Genomic DNA, 25,709 nt, shown 5'->3' with positions numbered 1-25,709 from the left:
TTGTAAAATGAAAAGTAAAATTACAGAATGAAATATTCTATACGATCTATATTTAGGAAAAAAAATATGTACATAGAAAAAAGAGACTAGGAGAACACACACAAAAATCCTGACAGAAATTACCTCTGCTAATGAGAATTTAAATGTCTTCACATTTTCTTCTTTTCCAAATGAAAAGGGGGTAAGATTAGGGAAAATTTTTATTTTCAAAAACAGCCATTAAATATACTCTGATCTTTGTCCAATCTTTTTAATAACATGCACAACAAAAAACAAGTATAATTAGTGCCACTAAGCACCCGCATTAACAGTTGTTTTTCTTCAAGTTATAAAATAGTTCATTCAAATTTAGTTTCCCTATACTTTTTGCCCAATTCGCACAAGAACATGTATTTTTTAAAAAGCATAATGACATAAAATTTTATCCAAGTTTGCAGTCTTCTATGCCGTCTTCTTCACACAACTAGAAAATGAACTTCATATGCTTGATTCCATATGTTTTGAAGAAAACCATTATAATGAGTGCCCACAATCCCAGAATAAAACCCCCAGGAGGATGCCAATCTTTCAGCTTTGGTTTCTGCAAAACAAAGAGGACATGGTGAACTTAACAATATTGGGTCAAACAAATACTGATGGAAAACAGAAATTTCACAACCTGTGTTTGAAGGGGGAGTAATTTAACCAAATTAAATGTATTAGAACAGCAACAACAACAAAAGCTTCTAACTGGGTAAATAGTTCAACGTGGTTCTTACGAAGGTCAGTTTCAGATGGCCATTTTGTTTCTTCAAAGAGACTTCCTTGACTACCCAGCCAAACATCTCTCTTCACCCAAGCTCTTCCGTAGCCTACTAGTCCTTTGCACTTTGAATTTGTATATTCATTAGTTTGTTGGTTTTGTCTGTCTCTCCCACTAGACTATAGCTCTATGAGGGCCATCTTGCTTGTATTCCCAGCATCCACCTGCCACAGTGCCTGGCACACAGGAGACATACATATACTATACTCATTAAGTCAGTGGAAAAACAAATGCTATCCAATTCCATTTGTTCTGCTATTCAACAAATACTTGTTTGGGGGCCCATACTTTTGGTCATGTTAAGCCCTTGACACAATGTTCCTTCTCCTCTCTGCCTACCTGAAACTCACCAACTGAAATGCCAACTCCTTCAGATTTTCACACCTGATATATTCTTTTCTTTGAATGTGTAGCTCCTTCTACTCTTTTATCTAGTAACATAATTATGTTTATCAGTTATCTCCCTGAAAACTTCCAGGGGGAAAAGTTTGGCTGAGTCCATTTTATATTCCCTTGTCTATTCCCTACCTCTCAACACCCAGCCAAGTGTCTTGTATATTTCTTTATCCAGCAAGGAAAGGCAGACCAGTCCTCTCCATTTAGTTGTCATTGCAACAGCTATGTTATGTCCCTGAAATCGGGAGGTCTGTAACTATCATCTTTTTATGAGGTTTACTTCCTAAACTACTGGCCAAGATTGTAAGGACAGTTATGCTATGAGAATCATATATATTTTTAAAGATATATTTATTTGAGAGAGAGAGTGTGTGGTATTGGTGGGGGGAGGTAGAGGGAGAAAGAGAAACCTAAGCAGACTCCATGGTGCTGAGCATGGAGCCCTTTAAGAAAGGGCTCGATCCCACAACCTGAGATCATGACCCAAGCTGAACCCGAGTCGGTCACTTAACTGACTGCACCACCTAGGCGTCCCTAGAATCATGTTTTAGAGTAGAACTGAGTGAAGAGAAACTGTAATCTAAAATTTTCTTTAAACTCACCATGTAAACTAGCCAAGGAAGGTTCATAAATCTCTTAGAGGCATCTGCATGTTACAGTTTGGTTTCCCAACCTAACGTTCTTTATTCAATCCTAAACTCATCACATTACAAGAGGAAAGGAGGCAGGCAGGCAGGCAGGCAAGCTTAAATATAAAACAAATCAAGTCAAATCAACCAGAATTCATCGGTAAGGGCGATGCTAGTAATATCCTGCCACATTCTATAGTTATTTATATTATCTATGCTTTAAAATAGCTGATAGTTGTCTAAAGTATACAACATTATAAACCCAGTAAAAGAATTCAAAAGAATATTTTGATACAATGAAACTGTTTTTCTTTTAATTTTATAAATGGAGAAGTTATCTATGGAAATGCCTGGATTTCAATTAGGTTATCTTTCTGCAACTTCTTCCTTCTCTTCTGAAACTCTCCTCTCTTGGCTTCAGTGGTACTCTCTCCAGATTTTTCCTCTATTTCTCTAACCATTCGTTTTCAGTCCTCTTTGCTCCTTAAATGCTAGTGGTATCTAGAGCTCTGCCCTCGCCCATTTATTCTCTCCCTTTATATAATCTCCCTGGGTGACAACTGTACCCTGGTTTTGACCTCTGTCAGCAAACTTATGACTCCCAAATTTATATCACTAACATGGAACTATATACTAAAATCCTAGATTTATGTACAATTAACAGACATCTTTTCTGTTTTCCATTACTGCATCCATATCAGTGGCATATTACCAAAGTGATAAAGCTGGAAGTCATTCCTAGCTCCCCCAATTCTCAGACCTTCTCACTTCCATGAGTTCCCAATTCTTGCAGGTTTTCTAACTATCATGTCTGTCCTTTCTAAGTTTTCTATTGCTACTGCCACTATCTTAGTTCTAGTTCTTATCATTTCTTGTCAGGGTCACTGAAATAGTGTCCTAACTCACTTCTCTTCCTCCAAGATGCCTTTTCTTTTCCATCTATCAATCATATTGCTGCTAGACACACTGTCCTAAATACAAATATATATTTGTATAATATGTATACATATTTGTATACTAATAAAAGCCTCATATGTATCCACATAGGAATTGTTTGTTTCAAGCACACATTACTTTGGTAATTTAAAAAATTAAATAAATAATTTAAAAACAAGGGTTCGGTGTGGTGTGGTTCAAAGAGCATGGGATTTAGAATCAACTGCTTTGGTTTCAAAGTTTAGTTTTAACACTCAAAGCCCATGTTACCTGTCAGGCCACTTCACCACTCTTAATTTCTGCATCTATAAAATGGGCATAGTAACACAGACCTCCTGGGAATGAATGAATGCACAATTACATCAATGATGTGTTTTCTGAAAGTGTAGTCTATAACAACCTGTTCCTACCTAGAAAAGTGATGATTTGAAACTCAAAATACTTTTTAGATAACTTTCTTTGCGTTAGTTATGAGAAGCAATATCTGCAACAGTCTGATTTTTGTATAAATTTTAGTTCAAAATTAATTAGTCAAACTAATAGGAGAGAAATCTACCTTACTATTTCCATATCATAATGCAGTTTTTAATCAACCACATAATATAAATACAACTGACAATATTGTTTACAGTGGTTATGTGCCACCCTAAGTCTATTCTCATTCCTTCCAGAAAACTCCCCAAACACCAAAAATATCGTAATGCAATTCTTCCTCATATTACTTTCTATGCAAAACTCTGAAATGGCTCTGATCACATGTGAAATGATGATGATGACAGAGGTTCTTTCCTTCTAGTATCTTACAAGATGGTAAGTCCAGTGGCATTTCAGATGGAAACGATTAGTGACACACTATGAAAAATCTTAATTTAATTCCAGTAGGAAATATAGATTAATATAAAGATTACAATATATAGATTACTATAAAGCACAATTATATTAAAGATAGGGAAGGTAGATATCACAAGCACGTGACAATGAAAAACGAGTGAACTAAACATTAGTTACCACTGCCTGGTTTTTGTCATGTTTATTTTCTGTTATTCAGAAAATTTGTAACCAATGCCAAAGGGATGAAAAAGCTAAATCAAAAATTATTTTTCCATAAATGGGGAAAAGATTGTCATTATTAGTTATTAATGGAAGCACATCTTTATACAATAGTTTGAAGATGTTCCCTGGAATTTCAGTTTAAGAGTATTGACCTACTGTATATTTTTTCCTGCTTTGTCAAAGATTATTTGACCATAGAGTTGAGGGTCCATATCTGGGTTCTCTACTCTGTTGCACTGGTCTATGTGTCTGTTTTTATGCCAGTACAATGCTGTCTTGGTGATCACAGCTTTGTAGTCAAGCTTGAAATCAGGTAATGTGATGCCGCCAGTTTTTTTCTTTTTCAACATTTCCTTAGCAATTGGGGGTCTCTTCTGATTCCATACAAATTTTAGGATTGTTTGCTCCAGCTCTTTGAAAAATACTGGTGGAATTTTGATCAGAATGGCATTAAAAGTATATATTGCTCTAGGTAGTATAGACATTTTAACAATGTTTATTCTCCCAATCCATGAGCATGGAATGGTCTTCCATCTTTTTGTGTCTTCTTTGACAGTCACTTCAATAAATGGTGCTGGGAAAATTGGACAGCTATATGCAGAAGAATGAAACTCGACCCCTCTCTTACACCATACACAAAGATAAACTTGAAATGGATAAAAGACCTCAATGTGAGATAGGAATCCATCAGAATCACAGAGGAGAACATAGGCAATAACCTCTTTGATATCAGCCACAGCAACTTCTTTCAAGATATGTCTCCAAAGGCAAAGGAAACAAAAGCAAAAATGAATTTTTGGGACTTCATCAAGATCAAAAGCTTCTGTACAGCAAAGGAAACAGTCAACAAAACAAAGAGGAAACCCACAGAATGGGAGAAGATATTTGCAAATGACAGTACAGACAGAAGGCTGATATCCAGGATCTATAAAGAACTTCTCAAACTCAACACACACAAAACAGATAATCATGTCAAAAAATGGGCAGAAGACATGGACACTTCTGTGTAAGAGTATGTGTACTCACACATACAAATGGCTATCAGACACATGAAAAAATGTTCATCATCACTAGCCATCAGAGAGATTCAAATCAAAACCACATTGAGATACCACCTTACACCAGTTAGAATGGCCAAAATTAACAAGACAGGAAACAACGTGTGTTGAGAGAGGATATGGAGAAAGGGGAACCCTCTTACACTGACGGTGGGAATGCAAGTTGGTGTAGCCACTTTGGAGAACAGTATGGAGATTTCTTAAGAAATTAAAAATAGAGCTTCCCTATAACTACAAATGTACTACTGGGTATTTACCCCAAAGATACAGATGTAGTGAAAAGAAGGGCCATTTGTACCCCAATGTTCATAGCAGCAATGGCCATGGTTGCCAAACTGTGGAAAGAACCAAGATGCCCTTCAACAGATGAATGCATAAGGAAGATGTGGTCCATATACACTATGGAGTATTATGCCTCCATCAGAAAGGATGAATACACAACTTTTATATTAACATGGACAGGACTGGAAGAGATTATGCTGAGTGAAATAAGTCAAGCAGAGAGAGTCAATTATCACATGGTTTCACTTATTTGTGGAGCATAAGAAATAACATGGAGGACATGGGGAAATGGAGAGGAAAAGGGAGTTGAGGGAAATTGGAGGAGATGAACCATGACAGACTATTGACTCTAAAAAAAATCTGAGGGTTTTGAAGGGGCAGGGGGTGGGAAGTTGGGTGAGCCTGATGGTGGGTATTATGGAGGGCACATATTGCATGGAGCACTGGGTGTGGTGCATAAACAATGAATTCTGATACACTGAAAAGAAATTTAAAAAAAAAAAGAGTTTTGACCTAATGGGGGGAAAACAAGATTCACATTTTCCCCAATAACCGGAATCTCTGATTTAGATGGTATTTGAAAACACACACACACACACACACACACACACACACACACACACACACACACACGTTAATGCTTAAAAAATTTAAATAAATATTATCAAAATCTGGCATTAAACTCTTACCTATACAAGAATAGGCTAGAATATATAATATAATCAATTATTCCATAAACCAATTTAATGAATTTCAGTGCTAAAACAGCTCAGGCAGTATGAACTTATAAGAGTTTAAAAATACTGTAACTTTCAGATAGTATTTAAACTAACCCATGCTTTAAAAAAAAAAAAAGATGAACATCATTTAAATTCTATGATTCCTAGAGATTACTGAAATAATAATCGTAGTTAATAGCAATCTTAATTCTGCAGCTGTAGAAACTCTGGTTACTTTCCACTGAGATGGATTCCCTGAGGTCACAGTTGTACCATTAGATCTTAAACTTAGTCAGAAACAGTTGCCAGGAAGAAGGCAACTACAGCTTCTTTGGAAATCACTATCATTTCTCCCAAGACTAGTCCTGGCAACTATTTTGATCTATTATTCCAAAGACTGGCTCAGAGAATTCTGGAGGCATCATCTCCTCATCCTTCAACAAAATGTGCCCCATATTTAGACCACTGATGCCCAGGAGAGGACCAGAGAGAAGAACAAAGTGCTAGACCTTTGAATGTAATAATGGAGAACTATGAAATGTGATCACTCCAAAATTATAATGGAATTTATATCTCTTTACAGTATAACACTGTACAGGCTAACAAAAGTAAATTTCAGCTTTCAAAATGGCTATTTGCAGATGCTATTTTTTTATTATATAGTCATTAGATTTTTTGATTAAAAAAATGGCAAATTATTAATTAAATACAACTTGGACTCTTAGCTTAACATGGTATTTAAGTAGAATCCTCCAGTGCAGCCTTTCCCATCTTCTCCGGAAAATACATATAAAGGCATAGAAAGACAAGAGCACATCCTAACTAAAATGAATTTAACCTCTGATGAGAAACCTCAGATTATTTCACTATCTGAAAGTCCCAGAAACCAGGTCTACAAACAAATTAATAGTGGCCCGGTTTTCTGATTAGTGGACACAATGCAAAAGATTGCTTTGCTCTGTGAAACACAGTAAATCTGTCAACTGAGAAAGGGACATTAGCTCTCTCCTTTTTTCTGCCTGCTGTTCAAGAGAAATAGTGTTTACAAAGTAGAAGGGTGGCTTTATGAGGCAGCCAGAGTAGTGTAACTCATTCCTATCCCCCCAACGGCAAACCTCTTTATTCCTCTGAATACAATTCCCAGTAAAGACCGAGTCAGAAGGTAGAGGGGAACTGACAATGGTTCACTGTGTCTAAGAAGTTTCAATATCCACATGAGAAGCTCTGAAGAGACGGGAAAATACAGGAAAAATCCTTTCAGTAGCACATGTTAAGAAACAGGTTTTTCCATACACTTCATCTTCTTAAAGTGCCCCCAAATCAGGCATAGGGAGCATGGTAGCAGAGGATCCTGGTTTAGTTTAGCAAAACTACATTTGATGACTGCCTGCCAATCACAGGAAATGTGTAACAGATTATTCTTCAGATGCAGGCCTGAGAAGGCATTTCGAACCGAAGTAGAGAGGGAGAAGCATCCACACCCTCTGTTGGCACATACCAACAGCGTTCTAAGAAAAAGGAAAAAACACAGAGAGGTCTATGAGTAAAAATACTCCCACACACGAGAAAGAAATATCCTGAAGATGCAGAGAACATATCTCAGAATAAGATGTCATAAGAACCAAAAGATAATTTTGGAAAAATTTTACTTGGCTTGACTTGAATAAAGATGCCCAAGAAATCGAAAATTTAAAAAAAAAAAATGGTACAAAGAGAAAAATTATACAAGATACAAGCGCAACAGGTTGAGATGAAAAGGGAGCAAAATTAAAATCCACAATGACAAGGAAAATAGTGTCCTAAGCACATCTTTGAGTCCTTCATTCACCTAATTGTGGCAGATTGGTGGCAAAAAATGGCCCAATCCTCCGTACTTCCCTTATATCCATGCCCTTTGCAATATGTGCCATTATAGCAACTCTCACCAAGAAATGGAATTTATATTCTTGCTCCTTGAATCAGCTGGACTTGTGACATTTTTTGGTCGACAAAATGCAACACAAGCAAGTGTCCTAATTCCAAGGCTTTGCTTGTTTCTGCTTTATCAGAAATCTGCTACCACGAGGAAAAAAAGTCTAGGCAAGACTTCTGTAGGAAAAGACATCATTTAGAAAAGAACTCAGGATCCCCCAATCAAGAACCAGCCAATTCCCAGAAGCAGACCAGCTAACCAACCCAGGACTGACCACAAACTCACAAGGGAACTCAGCCAAGAACAGAACTACTTAGTTAAACTTGGCCTAACCTGTCAACCTGCAGAATTACAAGCTAAGAAAATAGTTGATACTTATAAGCCACTATGTTTTAGATTTTTTTTTTTTAAGATTTTATTTATTTGAGATAGAGTGAGAGCACAAATGGTGGGAGGGACAAAGGAAGAGAGAGAGGCAAGCTCTCCACTGAGTAGGAAGCCTGATGTTGGGCTCCATCCCAGGACCCTGAGATCATGACCTGAGCCACAGGCAGACGCTTAACTGACTGAGCTACCCAGACGCTCCTAGAATGGTTTATTATGCATCAAAAGCTATGGAATACAACCACTGATGTAATTAATGTAGAAGGAAACACCCTGATCCTTTATTATCATAAGAAAATAAAGTTCCCATCTACATATATGTGGCTTCAGATTTCTGTAGGAATGGTATAATTAAGAACAGCATAAAAGCAACTAATCAACCTCTTGTCCACCATGAACTTTGCTGAGGTGGGGGAGGTCTGACAAAATAACCTCCTCTGACCCTGCTCGAATAAGAATTCCAGCCCCCTTAACTCATCTAACTTTCACAAAGGAATTCAACTAGCATCTATCACACCTGAACAGTTATCCAGAGCCAGACTCTCATGAAGCCATCCAGGAAAAAAATACCTGCTATCGGTCTTCTAGAGGTACAGTTCATGAATGTTCTTTGCACAACTTCCCCAGTAAAGGAGCTATATTGATGCTCTTCCAGTTCTCTCTTATAGTCTGCCTGGAAAGAGATTGACACTACTTGGCACCATGCCAGGAATCTCTTGCTCTCCAGGAAATGAAGTAGGGGAACCCAGAGACCAATTCACCTAGCTTCCTTTAGCCTTCCTCCTACCAGCCACAATCTAGACCAGAAGTCTAGCTCCTTTCCTTTTTAGTTAGTAATTAGTGTTACCCAGCTGTTGCCCCTTGCTGGGGAAATGAACATCTCCCAGGATTTTGATGCACCTCACTCATGGTAAATTTGAAAGCAATTAATCTAATCTAGGACAATTAAAGATGCTTTATTTTTTACTATAATTTGTTAAATATAAAATTGAACACAGTTTTTTCTTATCTATGATTTTAGTTTTCCTGTGACAAGAACAGCCATTGTTAACATTATTACTTAATATTGCTCTGAAATTTCCAGCCAATCTAGACATAACTTCTAGTAAGGAGAAGTAAATTTTCATTTGCAAATATTATGATTAGATATCAACAAACTCTACAAAATCAATCCATAATTATGAACAATAAAGAGCTCAGATTTGAGATAAATAAAAAAGTCTTTCAATACGTTACCAAAAATGAGTCAAAAAACAGAACAGAAAAAAATTCCATTCACAACAGCAATAAAAAACATAAAATAACAGAAATAGCTATAACATGAGATTTAAGGTAAACAATCCAAATTACCCTATAAAAACAAGTAAACAGTCCTGAATATAAAAAAAGATATGATAAAGCTAATCTATAATGTTGTTCTCATGAAAAATAGAAAGATCAATGCAACAGAATAGAAAGCAGGCAATCAAGCCCAGTAGCCAAGAATTTAGTACACGATAAAAGAGCTATCACAGATCAGTGGGCAAGAAAATATTCTTACTGGTGCTCTGGATTGACATTTGGAAAAAACAGTTCTGTTTCTAGCCCAACATTATAAAACAAAATATACTTTACATGGTTTAGAATTAGATGTAAAAATATTAGATGTAGAATCTTTTTAAAAAATCTTCTTTGTGAAATGGTACCTAGGGACACATCCTAACGGTAGCTATGTTAAAAGAACCAGTAGAGAGAGGCACGTGGGTGGCTCAGTCAGTTAAGTGTCTGCCTTTAACTCAGGTCATGATCCCAGAGTCCTGGGATCAAGTCCTGTATCTGGCTTCTTGCTCAGTGGGAAGCCTGCTTCTCCCCTCTGCCTGCCGCTCCCCATGCTTGCTCTCTCTCTCTCTCATTCTCTGACAAAGAAATAAATAAAATCTTTTTTTTAAAAGTACCAGTGGAGAGTAGTGGCAATGGAAACTCATGGTGAGGAGCAGAACACATGAATCAAAGGGCCTGCGAGTTGACTCAGAAAGGACCTCTAGGAGAACTGGCCCTTGAAAAATGTGCAATATTTCGGTTGGTGGAGAGCAGAGCAAAGTCAGGTGCAAGGCACTGCTGAAAGGCAGAAGGAAGGTGATGGAAGATCCACGATGGTGGAGATTTCATCTGTTAGTTTGCTGCTGACCCCCCAGGACAGTAGCAACTGGGAAACACTGTTGAAAGAATGGATGCTCTTTGGGCATAGCAAGTATCAAGGGCTAGAAAGATTCATACTGTAAATGCCCAGTTGTGAGTTGGGCATTTACTAGCTTGAGTCAGTGCCCACCTACAGGTGAATGGAGCAAAAAACAGATAAAATGTAGGAGAATTTGCACACTAAAGGGATTTATATATCTAAAAGCAATAAAGGAAAATCAAAAAGAAAAGGTGAAGAGATTCTTAAAAGAACTTTACTGAGAGCTCTGTATTTTGCAAAGTGTACAAATCAAAAGGTGAATAAATGGGAAAATATGACAGAAAGGGGGTAAGTTTAGTACATGAAGATCTCCCCGAAAACAGTAAGACACAAAGATTAATAAATGGAATAAGGAAATGAAATTTTTCACAAAATAATTACAAATGGCTAATTAACATAGAAAAAACTCGATCTCCTTGATTATAAAAAATTAAAAATTGGGGCATCTGGGTGGGTTAAAGCCTCTGCCTTCGGCTCAGGTCATGATCCCAGGGTTCTGGGATCGAGCCCCACATCGGACTCTCTGCTCAGCAGGGAGCCTTGCTTCCTCCTCTCTCTCTCTGCTTGCCTCTCTGTCTACTTGTGATCTTTGTCAAATAAATAAATAAAATCTTTAAAAAAAATAATATATTGGGCGCCTGGGTGGCTCAGTGGGTTAAACTGCTACCTTCAGCTCAGGTCATGATCTCAGTGTCCTGGGATCAAGTCCCGCATCGGGCTCTCTGCTCAGCAGGAAGCCTGTTTCCCTCTCTCTCTCTCTCTTTCTGCCTACTTGTGATCTCTCTCTGTCAAATAAATAAATAAATAAATAAAATCTTAAAAAATAATAATATATTAACTATTTCTTCATCTTTTAAAAATTAAACTAGTAAATGTTAATGAGGATGGTCAACTTTTCAGAAAAATAATTAACAGATTTAGAGGTCTTTAAAATATTTGTATCTTTCCATTCAGAGGAACTGTTACACTCTGAGCTAGGATCTATATTAAGAAACTCAAAAATGTGGGACGCCTGGGTGGCTCAGTTGGTTGGACGACTGCCTTCGGCTCAGGTCATGATCCTGGAGTCCCGGGATCGAGTCCCGCATCAGGCTCCCAGCTCCACGGGGAGTCTGCTTCTCTCTCTGCCTTCTCCTCACTCATGCTCTCTCTCACTGTCTCTCTCTCAAATAAATAAATAAAATCTTTAAAAAAAAAAAAAAAGAAACTCAAAAATGCTGATAAAGGTTTTACAGATTTTCTTCTCAGTGTTATTTACATAATAAAAAACAGAAAACAATCCATATAAATAATAATATAGGAAATATGGTACACCTACATAAATAGTAATCAAAAATGTTTTCAAACAATTTTAATGATTTGGAAACATGCTTATGCTGTAATAACAAAATAAAAGATTCAAGTTATGTATGAAATATGATCTATAACAATATTCAAAGAAAAGGAATATATTAAGGTCTTAATAATGTTTCTCTGGAAGAAATAGAATTAGGTAGTCTTAATCTCTTCTGTAAACTTGTATATACATTTGAAAATACATTTTCTACAATGGATATGTATTTCTTTAATAATTCTGTGTGTGTGCAGGGGGGAAGGGAATATATAGGAAAAACTTCTCTTGAAAGAATCCACTTTAGGGATGCCTGGGTGGCTCAGTCAGTTAAGCATCTGCTTTTGACTCAGCTCATGATCCCAGGGTCCTGGGATCAAGCTGGAGCCCTGCATCAGGTTTCCCTGATCAGCAGGGAGTCTGATTATCCCTCTCCTGCCTGCCACTCCCCTTGCTTGTGCTCTCTCTCTCTCTCTCTCTCCCTCTCTCTCACTGTCAAATAAATAAATAAAATCTTAAAAAGAAAGAAAGAAAGAAAGAATTCACTTTGAAGAATCTTCATAAACTCATCTTTTCCAAATTAGGAGATGCACTGCAATAATACAGTTTAGTAGTTGATACCCTAACTTTAAGAAAAAGTAACATGAATAGCATGACAACATGATAAAGTGATTTTTCACTATGTATTTAACGATACCCCTGCAGTATAACAAGATTGCTATTTTTAAAACAACTATAGGTAATATTTTAGACATTCTACAATGATTTTCCTTGAAATCAAATGACAGATTGGTATAATTACTGCATTGGTAGTAAAGCTGCATTTGAGGTAAGTTCATATTAAAATATAGCTTATAATTTCACTTGCATCCATATTAGAACTTCTCATAAAATGACTGATTTTATGTAGTTAAAGTACTTTGCTGACTGCTATTAAATACAGTCCTATTTTTTTTAACCTTTCACAATAACAGCTATAATACAAAGGTGAAAAGCACACATAAAACACTGCAATGTGTCATGAGCAAACACTTAAGAGCTTAAGGGCTACCCATTATTGAAATGCCTAATATTTCAAATTAAAAAGATAGGTAACTAAGCAACATTGCCAATTGTGCACAACATTCAGCCTCCCCTTTCATGTTGCTAGGAGAACATTACCGCAGAACTGCAAAATAGTTAACAGAGCAGAGATCTAAGCACTAAAGTTATGTACAAAGAAGAAACTGAAGATTTTCAAAATTGTATGTGTTTACTGGGAAGCAAACAGAAAATTTCCAAAGTTTTGATGTAATTCTTTTCTTAAAATATAATGATCACATCAGTTCAGTTAAATTATATTTTAAAGGGGTGCCTGGGTGGTTCAGTGAGTTAAAGCCTCTGCCTTTGGCTCAGGTCATGATCCCAGTGTCCTAGGATCGAGCCCTGCATCGGGCTCTCTCCTGGGCAGGGAGCCTGCTTCCACCTCTCTCTCTGCCTGCCTCTCTACCTACTTGTGATCTCTGTCTGTCAAATAAATAAATAAAATCTTTAAAAAAAATAACATTTTAAAGAAAAAAAATACAGTATACTGAAGCTACAATTCTAATAACTTTAGAAAATAGCTGTTTGTTTTCAACTGTTTGATCTGTGGTGGTTTATTAGTATTTCCAGTCTCTCTTTATCTTCTTTATAAAATATAATTTGTACTTTTCAAATTATATTAATAGTATAAATCAAACTGTGGTCAGCAGAATTCTAAGTCAGCCCCCAGATTCCCTCTCCCTGGTGTACATTCCCTGTGTAAATCCCTTCCCCCTGAGCGTGGACAGAACTTGTAAATTTGATGGGCTATCTCTCCTATGATTAGGTTACATTATGTATCAAGGATGAAGGGATTCTGAAGATATTATTAGGGTCCCTAATCAGTTGATATTCAGTTAATAAAAAATGAGATTATCCTGGGGGGAGGGGCTGACCTAATAAGGTGAGCCCTTTATTTTTTTTTATTATTTTTTTAAAGAGTTGATTTATTTATGATAGAGAGAGATAGCAAGAGAGGGAACAGAACCATGAGGGAGCTGGAGAGAGAGAAACAGGCTCCCCACTGAGCAGGGAGCCCGATATGGGGCTCAGTCCCAGGATGCTGGGATCATGACCTGAGATGAAGGCAGACATTTAATGACTGAGCCACTGAGGAGCCCCAAGGTGAGCCCTTTAAAAGAGTCTATATATCAGAGACAGAAGTCAAAGAGATCAATATATTAGACACCGCCGAGATGCTCTCCTGCTGCTCATGAAGAATCAAACAGCCATGTTGTGGCATGAAGGACAGGCAGGGAAAGCAAGCAGCCTCTTAGAGCCCAGGGCCTCAGTCAGCCCAACAACCGGGGGAAACTGAATTCTGCCAATAACTAGTAAACTTGGAAGAGGACCCTGAGCCTCAGATGACACTGCCATCCTGGTTGACACCTTAATCAAAGAACTGTTATTAATGCTTTTAAATCACTAAATTTGTTTGTTACACAGCAAGGGAAAACTAATTAACAACGAAGACTTAAAATGAAACTAACTATTCATTAGGCCTGGCAACTGTTCCTTGGGTGAATAACTGATTAAGATATGAACTTTATATGTTTAAAAAAATAAGTGAAGAGAATGAAATATTCTAGTCTAATTGCTCCTATTCTTCCATATCTATTCATTCTTTTTTTTTTAAAGATTTTATTTATTTATTTGACAGAGAGAGATCACAAGTAGACAGAGAGGCAGGCAGAGAGAGAGAGAGAGAGAGAGAAGCAGGCTCCCTGCTGAGCAGAGAGCCCGACGCGGAACTCGATCCCAGGACCCTGAGATCATGACCTGAGCCGAAGGCAGCAGCTTAACCCACTGAGCCAGCCAGGTGCCCCTTAGTTCCTAGTTCTTCAGAAAGAACCCACTGTTCCCACAAATAAATAATAAAAGTACATTTATCAACAGTTATTTATCTGTGTCTGTTAAGAGGTAATCAGAGTTCTGCTTCTGCCGATGTTAGGTTTAATGCTACAGGAAATACCAGTCCATTCCGAACAAACAGAAAATAATACAGAAGGTAGGAAACAATGGTTTTCAGGTATTGGACAATTTGCAGTAGTTTTCTGACCCCTGGTAGAATGGAAACAAATAAAACGAGTCTCTTGAGTGCCCAAGCCTATTGCCTGAAGAAAGCTCCCAAGCTGCAGCACAAGGAGGAGGACCCAAACAGAACCTGGCAGTCTTGCTGAGTTAAGGAGACACACAGGGAGGTTTGGGCAGCTAGAATTTGCAGGGCAGACTACTGAAGAGGAGGGAGCAGGACAGAGACAGAGCTCCAGAGATTTGTGAAGGGTCTTCTGGAGTCTTCTGTACAGTGCTCATTTCTGCATGCACAACAAGAAGCTGACAGAGGAAAACAACATAAAACACCAAAACCAAACACTCCTAAAATTCATAATATGCAGAGCACCTGTCACAGCTCATATTGGGTCTAACGCAGAATAAGGCAGGATAAATCAGAAATAGTGGGGCTATCTCCCCATCCCACCTTCCAGAGAAGGATCTGCTCTGGTTCTGCCTCTATCAACTGAAAAGCAGTCCTTAAAGGGATCAAACTGATCCCAGAACAAAATCTAACACTGCTACATGAATGAAACAAAAATCCAAAATCCAACAGCAACAACAAAACTTAAAATATCTAGCATCCAATTAACAAAAATTCATGGAAAGGAGAAAAATATGACCCAGAGCCAGGAGAAAAATCCATCAATTAAAACAGACTCATACCTGAGAATGACAGATTAAGTAGACAGGGCTTTCTTTTCAGATAGCTATTAGAAACTGGATATAAAGAAAAACATGAACACATGAGGAGAGAGAGAGAATACATTAATAAGGCCCACACAGGATTTCCAGAGATGAAAAATACGATATACAAAATGAAAAAATATACTGAATGGAATTAACAGATTAGACACTATAGAATTGGCAGGAAACTATTAAGAACAACAAAAATTATTCAAAATGAAGCACAGAAAGAAAAAGAGCAGCAAAAAGAATAAACAGAGCATGGCCTGTGGCACCATCTCAAGCCGGATCACATCTGTGCAGCTGGAGTCCCAAGTGGGGAGGGAGAAAACTATCTAAAACAAATATGACTGAAATGTTTCCAAATTTCATAAAAACTATAAACCACCAAACCCACAAAGCTCAACACCAGGCATAACAGATATGGACCACGCAAAAGGACAATCACAATCAAAATGCCAAAAAAACAATGATAAAGGGAACATCTTAAAAGCAATCAGGTGAAAAGAGATTTGTTCTTAGACAGCAGGGTTCAGCAAACCACAGCACATAGGCCAGTCATGTGATTTTGATAAAGTTTTACTGGAATACAACCATACTCATTCACTTTTTCATATTATCTATTGCTGCTTTTTTTTAAGATTTTTTATTTATTTACTTGACAGAGAAGACACAGTGAGAGAGGGAACACAAGGAGGGGGAGTGGGAAAGGGAAAAGCAGACTTCCTGCCGAGCAGGGAGCCCAACGCAGGGCTCGATCCCAGGACCCCAGGACCAGGACATGGGCTGAAGGCAGCCTCTTAACCGACTGAGCCACCCAGGCACCCCTCTACTGCTGCTTTTATGCTACATCAAAGTTGAGTAGTTGCAACAAAGGCCAGATAACCTTCAACCCTAAAATATCTACCACCTGGCCTTTTAAGAAAAAGGTACAGAGGAACAAAGAATGATTGACGGAGGCCAGATAGTAGAAAGACATCTTAAAGCACTAAAAGAAAAGAGCTGTTAACCTAGAATTCTAGGGAAAATGTACTAAGTGAAAAAAAATCTTTCAAGGATGAAGGTGAAATAAAGCATTTTTTAGTAAAATACAAGCTTTGAGAATTCAACAGACCTATACTATAAGGTAGTATATACCAAATACCTACACTCTGTAGGTATACCTATCATAGATCCAGACTAGGAGGAATGTTAAGAGAAGTTCTTCAGGCAGAAGGAAAATTATATCAGAAATGCAATCTTACACAAGTGAATGAGGAGAGACAGAAGTGGTAAAGAGGTAGATAAACATAAAATATTTTTCCTCTTTTTCATGTTTCTTTAAAAGGTAATTGACTAAACCAATAATGACAATAATGTAGTATAGGAATTATAACATGTATAATCAAAACATACAAAAACAGCAGCACAAAGGATAGGAGGGAGGGATTAAGAATATACCATTATAAAGTTCTTATACATAAAATAGTATAATATTATTTAAAGGAACTGTGATAAAGATGTATATATTATACATCCTAGAGCAACACTGGCAACAAAGTAGATTCACTAACAAACCAAAAATAGAAATAAAATGGAGTCATACAAAATACTCAATCCAAAAGAAGGCAGGAAGAGCAGGAAAAAGGAACTAAAAACAGATGGAGCAAATAGAAAACAAACAGCAATATGGTAGATTTAAACCAAACCAGTGTTAAATGCAATTTAAATACTGATAAGTACATTAAGTGGATCTTAATACTCCAATTAAAAGGAAAATATTACAGATTGACTAATTATATAAAACTCAATGATATTCTGTCTATAAGAAACTTACTTTAAATTTAAGACACAGATTAAAAGTAAACAAATGAAAAAAGACATACCATGGAAAAGAAAGCTGGGCAGGCTATATTAACATTAGAACAGAGTAGAATTTAGAACAAGGGATATTATAAGGATTAAAAATGACCTTCTCACACTGATAAATAGATTAATCAAAAAGACACATGAATTCTAAATCTAAAGTTCTTCAACAGAACTTCAAATACATAAAGCAAAAGCTGACAGAAAAGGAAAAAATTATAATTGTACATTTCAGCGCACTCTCAGATTTAGCAAGTACTTATTGATTGATGGGACTGATTGGCAGAGGGAGCAGAACAGAGATTCCTAACCAGGCTCCATGCCCAGCTTGGGGCCTGACATGGGGCTCCATCTCACAGCTCTGAGATCATGACCTGAGCTGAAACCAAGAGTCGGAGCCACCCAGGTGTCCCAGAACTAATAAGTTTAAAAAATCAGTAAGAATATAGAAAACTTGGGGTGCTTGGGTGGCTCAGGATCCTGGGATCAAGCCCTACATTGGGCTCCCTGCTTTGCGGGAGGCCTGCTTCTCCCTCTCCCACTCACCCGGCTTCTGTTTCCTCTCTCACTGTGTCTCTCTCTCTGTCAAATAAATAAAATCTTTAAAAAAATATATAAAAACTTGAGTATTATCAACAAATCTTATAGAGTTGATATTATTTCACTCCACCCAATAATAATAGGATACAAAATCTTTATAAGTACACATGGAACATTCTCCATTACAGACCAAACTGGGATCTGTAACAGAAGTCTCAATAAATTTTAAAGGACTAAAATTATACAAAGTATTCTACATGGTGGAATTAAACTAGAAATCATTAACAAAAGATATATTTGGAAAATCCCCCAAATACTTGGAAATTAAATACATTTCTACATAATCCAAAAATAAATCACAAGGGAAATTAGAAATTATTTTGACGAATGAAAATGAAAATACATTTCAAAATGTGTGGGAGACACATAAAGTATGCTTACAGAGATATGTGTAGCTTTAAATATTTGCATTTAAAAAAAAAAGAAATTTCTTCACTCAGTACTCTAAGATTCTACCCAAAGAAACTAGAAAAAGAAGAGCAAATGAAACCTATGGTAAGCAGAAAAAAGGGAAAAAAATGGAGTTCAATAAAAGTGAAACAAAGAAATACAGAAAAACATCAATACCAAAAAGTGCTTCTTTTTGTAATATTGATAAAACTTCTGGCAAAACCAACTAAAAGAAAAAAAGAGAAGAATCAAAGAGGGGACATGATTATAGATTATGCAAACATTCAAAAGATAGATGATACAAAAATAATTTTATGGCAATAAATTTGACAGTGTGTGCCCTGAAAGATACAAACTGCCATCTTATCTAGTTTTAAGGCAGAGAGTAAAAAAGACATGTATTTCTGTAAAGTGTACACAGATTTCCATATTCTTAATGCATATAGAAAGGAAGAAAGCCTCCGTCTAGAATGAAGAAGGGAATTTTTAATCAGAGTGCAAAACAAAAGGGATCTTCTAGAATGCCTAGGGAAGAACCCAAGAGAGTCAAGTAGAAATTGCAGGTAATAAAGCCTAACACTTTTTTAAATGTTTATCATATGCCATGCATTATTTTAAGAATTTTAAAAAGCATAGCCTTTAAGATAAATAATATTATTATTCTGCTTTACAGATGAAGAAAAGGTTTCGGAGCAGGGCTCTTCCTTTTTCTGCAAAGGGCCAGATAGTAAATATTTTAGGCTTTTCCAGCCATATAATCTGTTGCAAGTACTCAACTCTCCCTCATAGTACAAAATTAGCTGTAGACAATAGTAAGCAAATGGATTTAGGTATGTTCCAATAAAACTTCATTTACAAAAACAGGTGGCAGGCTAGATTTGATCTGTGGGCCACAGTTTGCCAACCCATGCTCTAGAGAATGGCTGTTAATGAGTTCGGAACAGACCACCCCCAGATCAGCTACTCTGGCATACTGATTATTTTTAACTGAAAGCACTTGGGAAACAGCAATGCATGATCTTCTTAATGATCTACCTAAAAGCCATCAAAAAATTTCCCATGAAAAGGTGCTTTCTCTGTTCCAGGAAGAAAACAATTTTATCACTAGATACTGGCAGTCAACACCAAAATCAATCTATACAAACTAACCTACTAAAATAGCCCTTACTTTCCATTAGTTTCCATCTGATATTTCCTAGTCATTTTCCTACAATGTACTGCCCCTATTCCAAGCTTCTCTGTCTCATCCCTTCTCCACAAAAGCACTGTTTCTTTATTAAAATATATAAGTCCTCACTGCTTCTTTGGGTATTCCTTTTCCTTATGAATACCTCACATGCACATAAAAATACTAAATAAAATTTGTATGTTTTTCTCCTGTTTATCTGTCTTATTTCTGTTTAATTCTCAGGCCCAGCCACAGAACTTAGGAGAGTAAAAGAAAGATTTCCCTTCCCTAAAGTTGTATAGCGATTTAGAGTTGTCTGATTTTGTCCTTTACTGGATAATCTTTTGGAGGGTTGTCATCTACGAGATGTAACTATTGGATGGAATTTTAAAAATCTAGATTCTACAAAAGCAGTGGGAAATCAGTATCCTTACATTATTTTATGATTTCAAACCACTAGGAAAATTTTCTCTGATGTGAAAATCAGTGGGATTAATTATTACAACTTACTTCATCTGAAAATCCAAAAAGTACATTTAATTACATTTTATGTTGTACCAAAAAACCCCCCAAATACAATAACAAAAACCCCACTAATACACCAATAATGAATAATGCTTGCCTTCAGTTGTACAACTATTTCTAAATGGGTAAACGGTTAAGAAAAAAATTACTATAATGGACTTTGTGACTTTACTGTTTAAGAAAAAATTAAATTCCAAATCTTTGTTTTTAGGCATAATTTTCATAACTTCTTCAATGTGAATCTCCCAAGAGAATCATCAAAATGCTTTTAAGGGTTAAATTGGCAACTTCTCTTTTTAAATATATAGTCCTAAAGAACAAATCAGGAAGCCTCTTTGTGCTTGTGAAGTCATTCTTCAGAGACAAAAATTAATTTCAGTTAATTTTTCTGCAATATCATTTGCTTAGTCTTAAAAAGATTATAAACCAAATTTCTTTTAAAATAAATTATCTAGGGTGGCTCAGTTGGTTAAGTGACTGCCTTCAGCTCAGGTCATGATCCCGGAGTCCTGGGATCAAGTCCCACATTGGGCTCCCAGCTCCATGGGGAGTCTGCTTCTCCCTCCCCTCTCATGCTCTCTCACTCTGGCTCTCTCAAATAAATAAATAAAATTAAAAAAAAATTTTTTTTAATTATCTAAAGTTTGAAAAAGTATTTTTAACAAGAGTAGTCACTTTTAGTCATGGTAGTTATTATAAAATTGTTTAACATATTTGCACAACAAAAACAAATCTTAAAATTGTTTTTCCCATACTCTACTAGTAATGATCTTGCCCATGGAAAAGGCCTTGTATATGGTTTAATCAATGACAAAACTCTCACACAGCCCTCTTCTACTTCTATACTAGTTGAAAACAGCAGGCTAAGGCTTATAGTCTATTAACAATCACTAATTTATTTTATTGTTGGCAAAAACACAGCCAACTGAAATGTGCCAAGCAAACAAGTAAAATAGGAGGCTGAAAACTCTTAAAAATGAGTTGTTAACATGTCAGTTAAATCTTCTTTATCCACAGACTAACAATTTTAGATATAGTAAACAGTTATTTACTAGAATAAAAGTTTTAATTGGTGCCTAACATATTCATTTATAATTATTACATCTCTCTAGCAATGTTATAGAATTAATAACACTACGTAAAAGTAAACATGTATATTCCACAAGATTAAGATGTCTATTGGTACATTTTAAACTAAAAATCTCTCAATCAAAATTAGGTAACATGGATATTATTTTCACAAAGTATTAATAACCTTGGAAATAGAACTGGTGAAAAAAAAAGATACACAAGCAAAATCAAACAGCTAAATACCTTGATCAGGTACTGATAATAAGTATATCTGAATGCAGATCAAAGTTAAAAAATCTTTCAAGGAAATCTGTGCTTACCTAAAAGTTATCAGAGATTATAATTGAAATATACTACACGAATTACCCACTGGTACAACAAAATGAAGGTTAATCCTGAATGCTAAAAACCTGTAACTAAAGATATTGATTCCTTTAATATAAAAAATGACATTTCTGACATGCATATACCAGTTTTAAAGTGAATAACCTAAACTCCTATTGGGAAGCACATTAAGGTGATTTCAGGTCAATTTGGATGACAGATTAAATAACTCCTACTTAAACTATTTTGATCTGTTGCTAGTCAGTATCTAACTACTGCCAAGTATGTAGCATAAAGCTGAAGGGTACTGTATCTCAGCATGTCTATATCCAAACAGCCAGTTTCTGGATCTATATGGGAAGGGATTCTTTTGGGTTTTTTATCCCATGTTATCCCATGTTATTTTATCCCATGTTATTATTTTTTTTAAAGATTTTATTTATTTATTTGACAGAAAGAGTGAGATTGCAAGTAGGCAGAGAGGCAGGCAGACAGAGGGGAGAAACAGGCTCCCTGCTGAGCAGATAGCCCGATGCGGGGCTCGATCCCAGGACCCCGAGATCATGACCTGAGCCAAAGGCAGAGGCCCAACCCACTGAGCCACCCAGGTGCCCCTATCCCATGTTATTTTTATCCCATGTTATTTGTGCTTTCTGTGGATTCTTGGGTTTAACTGCTGTCAAGTTCATTATGATAGGCATATAACAAAGACAGCCAACTGATACAAGCAGCAATGTATTTCCCTCACTTTTTTAAAGATTAAAATGTTAACTAACCTTATTACACTGTAAATTAAAACCTTCCTCTTAGAAGCACAGGATGCACAGGGCATGAGTTATCTGGTTCTTCTTTCCTCATTGTATATTTTTTCTCCCTTGTACAGATTCTCTTAAAATTTGGTACAAATACATAGCTAGGAAACTAGCCAAGGAGCACATTACTTTTCCATTTCCTGAAGCTGGAAAAGGGTACATCTCCTCACATCTAGTACTTTTTGCCTTAATCCCCATGAAGTCAGCATTTACTCGTTCACCAACAATCCTCCACTAAAGCAAACTTAATGCCCCTAATTATGGATTACACTTAAAACTTAAGACAAACAGTCAGAAAAATCTAAGAGGACATCAGAAGCTATGTGATACATTTTGATATAATGGAATAGAGAAAATGAAAATATTCTTTCTATTTGGCATATTTACAAAATTAAAACGAATTTTAAAAGTCAAAATCTCAATTTAGAACCACCATTACAATTATATCACAGTATCCTAATAAAATGAAAATTCATTATAACATATATTTAAACAAGTCTTCACTATGTATACAAAATATTTTAAAAGAAGAATTAAAATTTTCTATTTTCTAGGGAGAGACACCGAAAAACTTTCTGAAAGCTTTTTGTCTTAGTAACTAAGATGATGAAGTTGTACTGCAAAGGGAGTAGAGTTAATTATTATCAAAATCTTAATATTTAAAGTAATACAAAGGGTCAAATGTCTAATATTAATTAAGGATATTTGTTTTCTAAATGTGACAAACTCTAAATTACTTCAATTTATGAAAGAAATGTGTATTTGTTTTTAATCACTGGTTGTTTACCTTAGTTGTGTATAGAAAATTCTCAAGTACTCAAGGTCCAGTCATAAAAGTTAGAGATCATCAAGGCCCTGTGACACTCATCTTTCTTACACCTTTGGACAAACCACTATCTGTTAGGCCTCTCTCAGTGGTGGGGAACAAATAAAGTATTAGTACAGGCTAACAGTAAATGAATTATATTCCAAATGTCCTTCTTATCATCAGTTTTATGGAAAATAGAAAAGATGTTTTTAAAAATCCTGTTATAAATGGTTGTTAGATGATCAGGACAGGTCACAGAAGGCTATCAAACTCTTAACGTTGCTCATCAATCAGAACTAAACATGGACCCTCAGCTCAGGGGGCTACATACGAGAGACTTTTCTCAATTCAAGCAAGTCAACCATAGGTAAATTTTAAATTAAGCTACCGTTAGCACCTTCTCCTATCACTTCTTGTACCCACATCCTTTCACATTTAGTATCAAGCCCTCACCAGCGAGCCAAGAACAACTGGGGTGGAGAAGGAAATCAGGAACGGAACTGTAAAGAAGGTAACATTTTTTTTTTAATATCCATTTTTTTCCTAAAAAATGGCTATACATGTACTGAATATAGAACTGTTGGTATTCACATCTTCCCAAATATGGTTTCAACGAACCATAATATGCATTACATCTGTTGACACCTCATTCATCACATTTCCTGGGACAATGTTCCTTTGTAAGAACTTCGCAATGTTCACAGGCGGTACTACAGCATAGTAGTAAAGAGGAAGGATTTGAAGTCAAACAGACCTACATCCAAATTCTGGCTCTGTCACTTACAAGATGGAAGACCTTAGGCAAGTTACTTAAACTATTGTGTACCTCAGTTCATCCATGCACAAAATGAGAGTGGGAACTTTTTTAATGGTTACTAATTACTTTCTGATAATTATCATTAACCAAAAAATGTGTTTTGCCCCTACTTGCAGATGCACAACAAATATGAAAAGAAGCAGATGAATTTAAGAGACATTTAAGGGACAGACTAAATAGGAGTTAAAAACCAATATATATGAATATTGTGAGAGGGAGAAGAGATTAGCAGAGAGAGAGGATGGAGGGAGGAAGAAAGGGATGGAGGGGAGGAGAGACAGAGGAAAAAAAAAAAAAGCCCAAGATTCTAAAGCAACATTACTGAGAATACAGTGGCATTGAGATGCCAAACATACCAAACATCCACCCTTCGGGAAAGGGGTGAATTCTGGTAGACACTGTGTTCGATATCTAGGTGGAGCTATCATACAGAAAATAAAATATTGTCCAGCAACTCAAGAAGGAGGTGAGGATGTGTGGTGAATTACTGGCATATAAATGATATTTGAAAACCATTATGGTAGGTTAAACAGTAGGAAGTACATGTCCAGTAGGAATTAGTAAAAGGGACAGAATCCTAGAGATAGGTCTAGGAAGAGATCCGCACAAGATTTTTGAAGGATGTGATCAGACATTGGAGGAAAACCAGTATACAGTGATGGTTTAAGAGGAAAGAGAAAAGATTTCAGAAAGATTAATTAACAGTAGCAAATACCACAAAGAAGTCAAAGATTAGGATGATGTGAAAATTAAGGAATTGTAGTAAATTTGGAAGAACAGTTACAGAGCAGCTGCTGAAATACAAGCTTGAATAAAGTAAATTGAAAAAGAAATACAAATGAAGAAATGAAGAGAGCTAGTTTTTTTTTTTATTGTGGTAAACTATACATAACATAAAATTTATCAATGTATCCATTTTTAGGTGAACAGTTCAGTGGCAGTAAGTGCATTCACACTGTTGTACAACCATCATGACCATCCATCTCCAGAACTTTTCATCTTCTCAAATTGAAACTCTCTACCAGTTAAACAATAACTCCCATCCCTCCTCCCTCAGCTCCTAGCAACAAGCATTCTATCTTCTTTTTCTGAATTTGACTATTTTAGATACTTCACATAAATGGAATCACACAACATTTCTACTTTTGTGTCTGGTTTTTTCTCCTTAGCATAACATGTTCAAAGTTCAAGCATGTGTCAGAATTTACTTCCTTTTTAAGGTTAAATAGTATTCCAGTGTATGTATATGCCACATTTTGTTTCTCTGTTATTCACAGATGGACATTTGCGGGAGTTCCAACATTTTGGCTATTATGAGTAATGCTGCTATAAAGCTTGGGATTCAAATATCTGTTCATTTCCTGCGTTTAATTCTTTTCTTTTTAATTCAATTATTTATTTGACAGAGAGAGAGATCACAAGTAGGCAGAGAGGCTGGCAGAGAGAGAGAGAGGGGAAGCAGGCTCCCCGCAGAACAGAGAGCCCCATGTGGGGCTTGATCCCAGGACCCTGAGATCATGACCTGAGCCAAAGACAGGCTTAACCCACTGAGGCTTAACCCACTGAGCCACCCAGGTGCCCCTCCTGTTTTTAATTCTTTTGGTTATGTACTCAGAAATAGAAATGCAGGCTCGTGTGGTAATTCTGTTTAAATTTTTTGAGGAACCACCATAATGTTTTCCACAGTGGCTGTACCATTTTACCTTTCCACCAGCAGTGCACAAGCGTTCCAATTTCTCCACACCCTCACCAATGCTTGTTAGTTTCTGTAATTTATTTTATTTTACTTCATAACAGCCATCCTAGTGGGTATGAAGAGGTATCTCAGT

At 36.3% G+C, this 25,709-nt stretch overlaps 1 protein-coding gene across 1 annotated transcript in view; it reads right to left on the bottom strand.

The window, feature by feature from the left end:
• Window positions 1–234: 234 nt before the first annotated feature.
• The window catches only part of PIGK (phosphatidylinositol glycan anchor biosynthesis class K), a 125,524-nt gene continuing 100,049 nt past the window's right edge, over window positions 235–25,709 (bottom strand). The window contains exon 11 of the mRNA XM_047726582.1: window positions 235–580. Coding sequence (XP_047582538.1) covers window positions 464–580 — 117 coding nt within the window. The 3' untranslated portion in view covers window positions 235–463. The remainder of the gene's footprint in view (window positions 581–25,709) is intronic.

The sequence above is a fragment of the Lutra lutra genome, chromosome 4 (genome assembly GCF_902655055.1).
Source record: "Lutra lutra chromosome 4, mLutLut1.2, whole genome shotgun sequence".
Lineage (NCBI taxonomy): Eukaryota > Metazoa > Chordata > Mammalia > Carnivora > Mustelidae > Lutra > Lutra lutra.
Note: the sequence above shows the minus strand (reverse complement) of the source record. Positions and strands in the feature narration are given on the sequence as shown.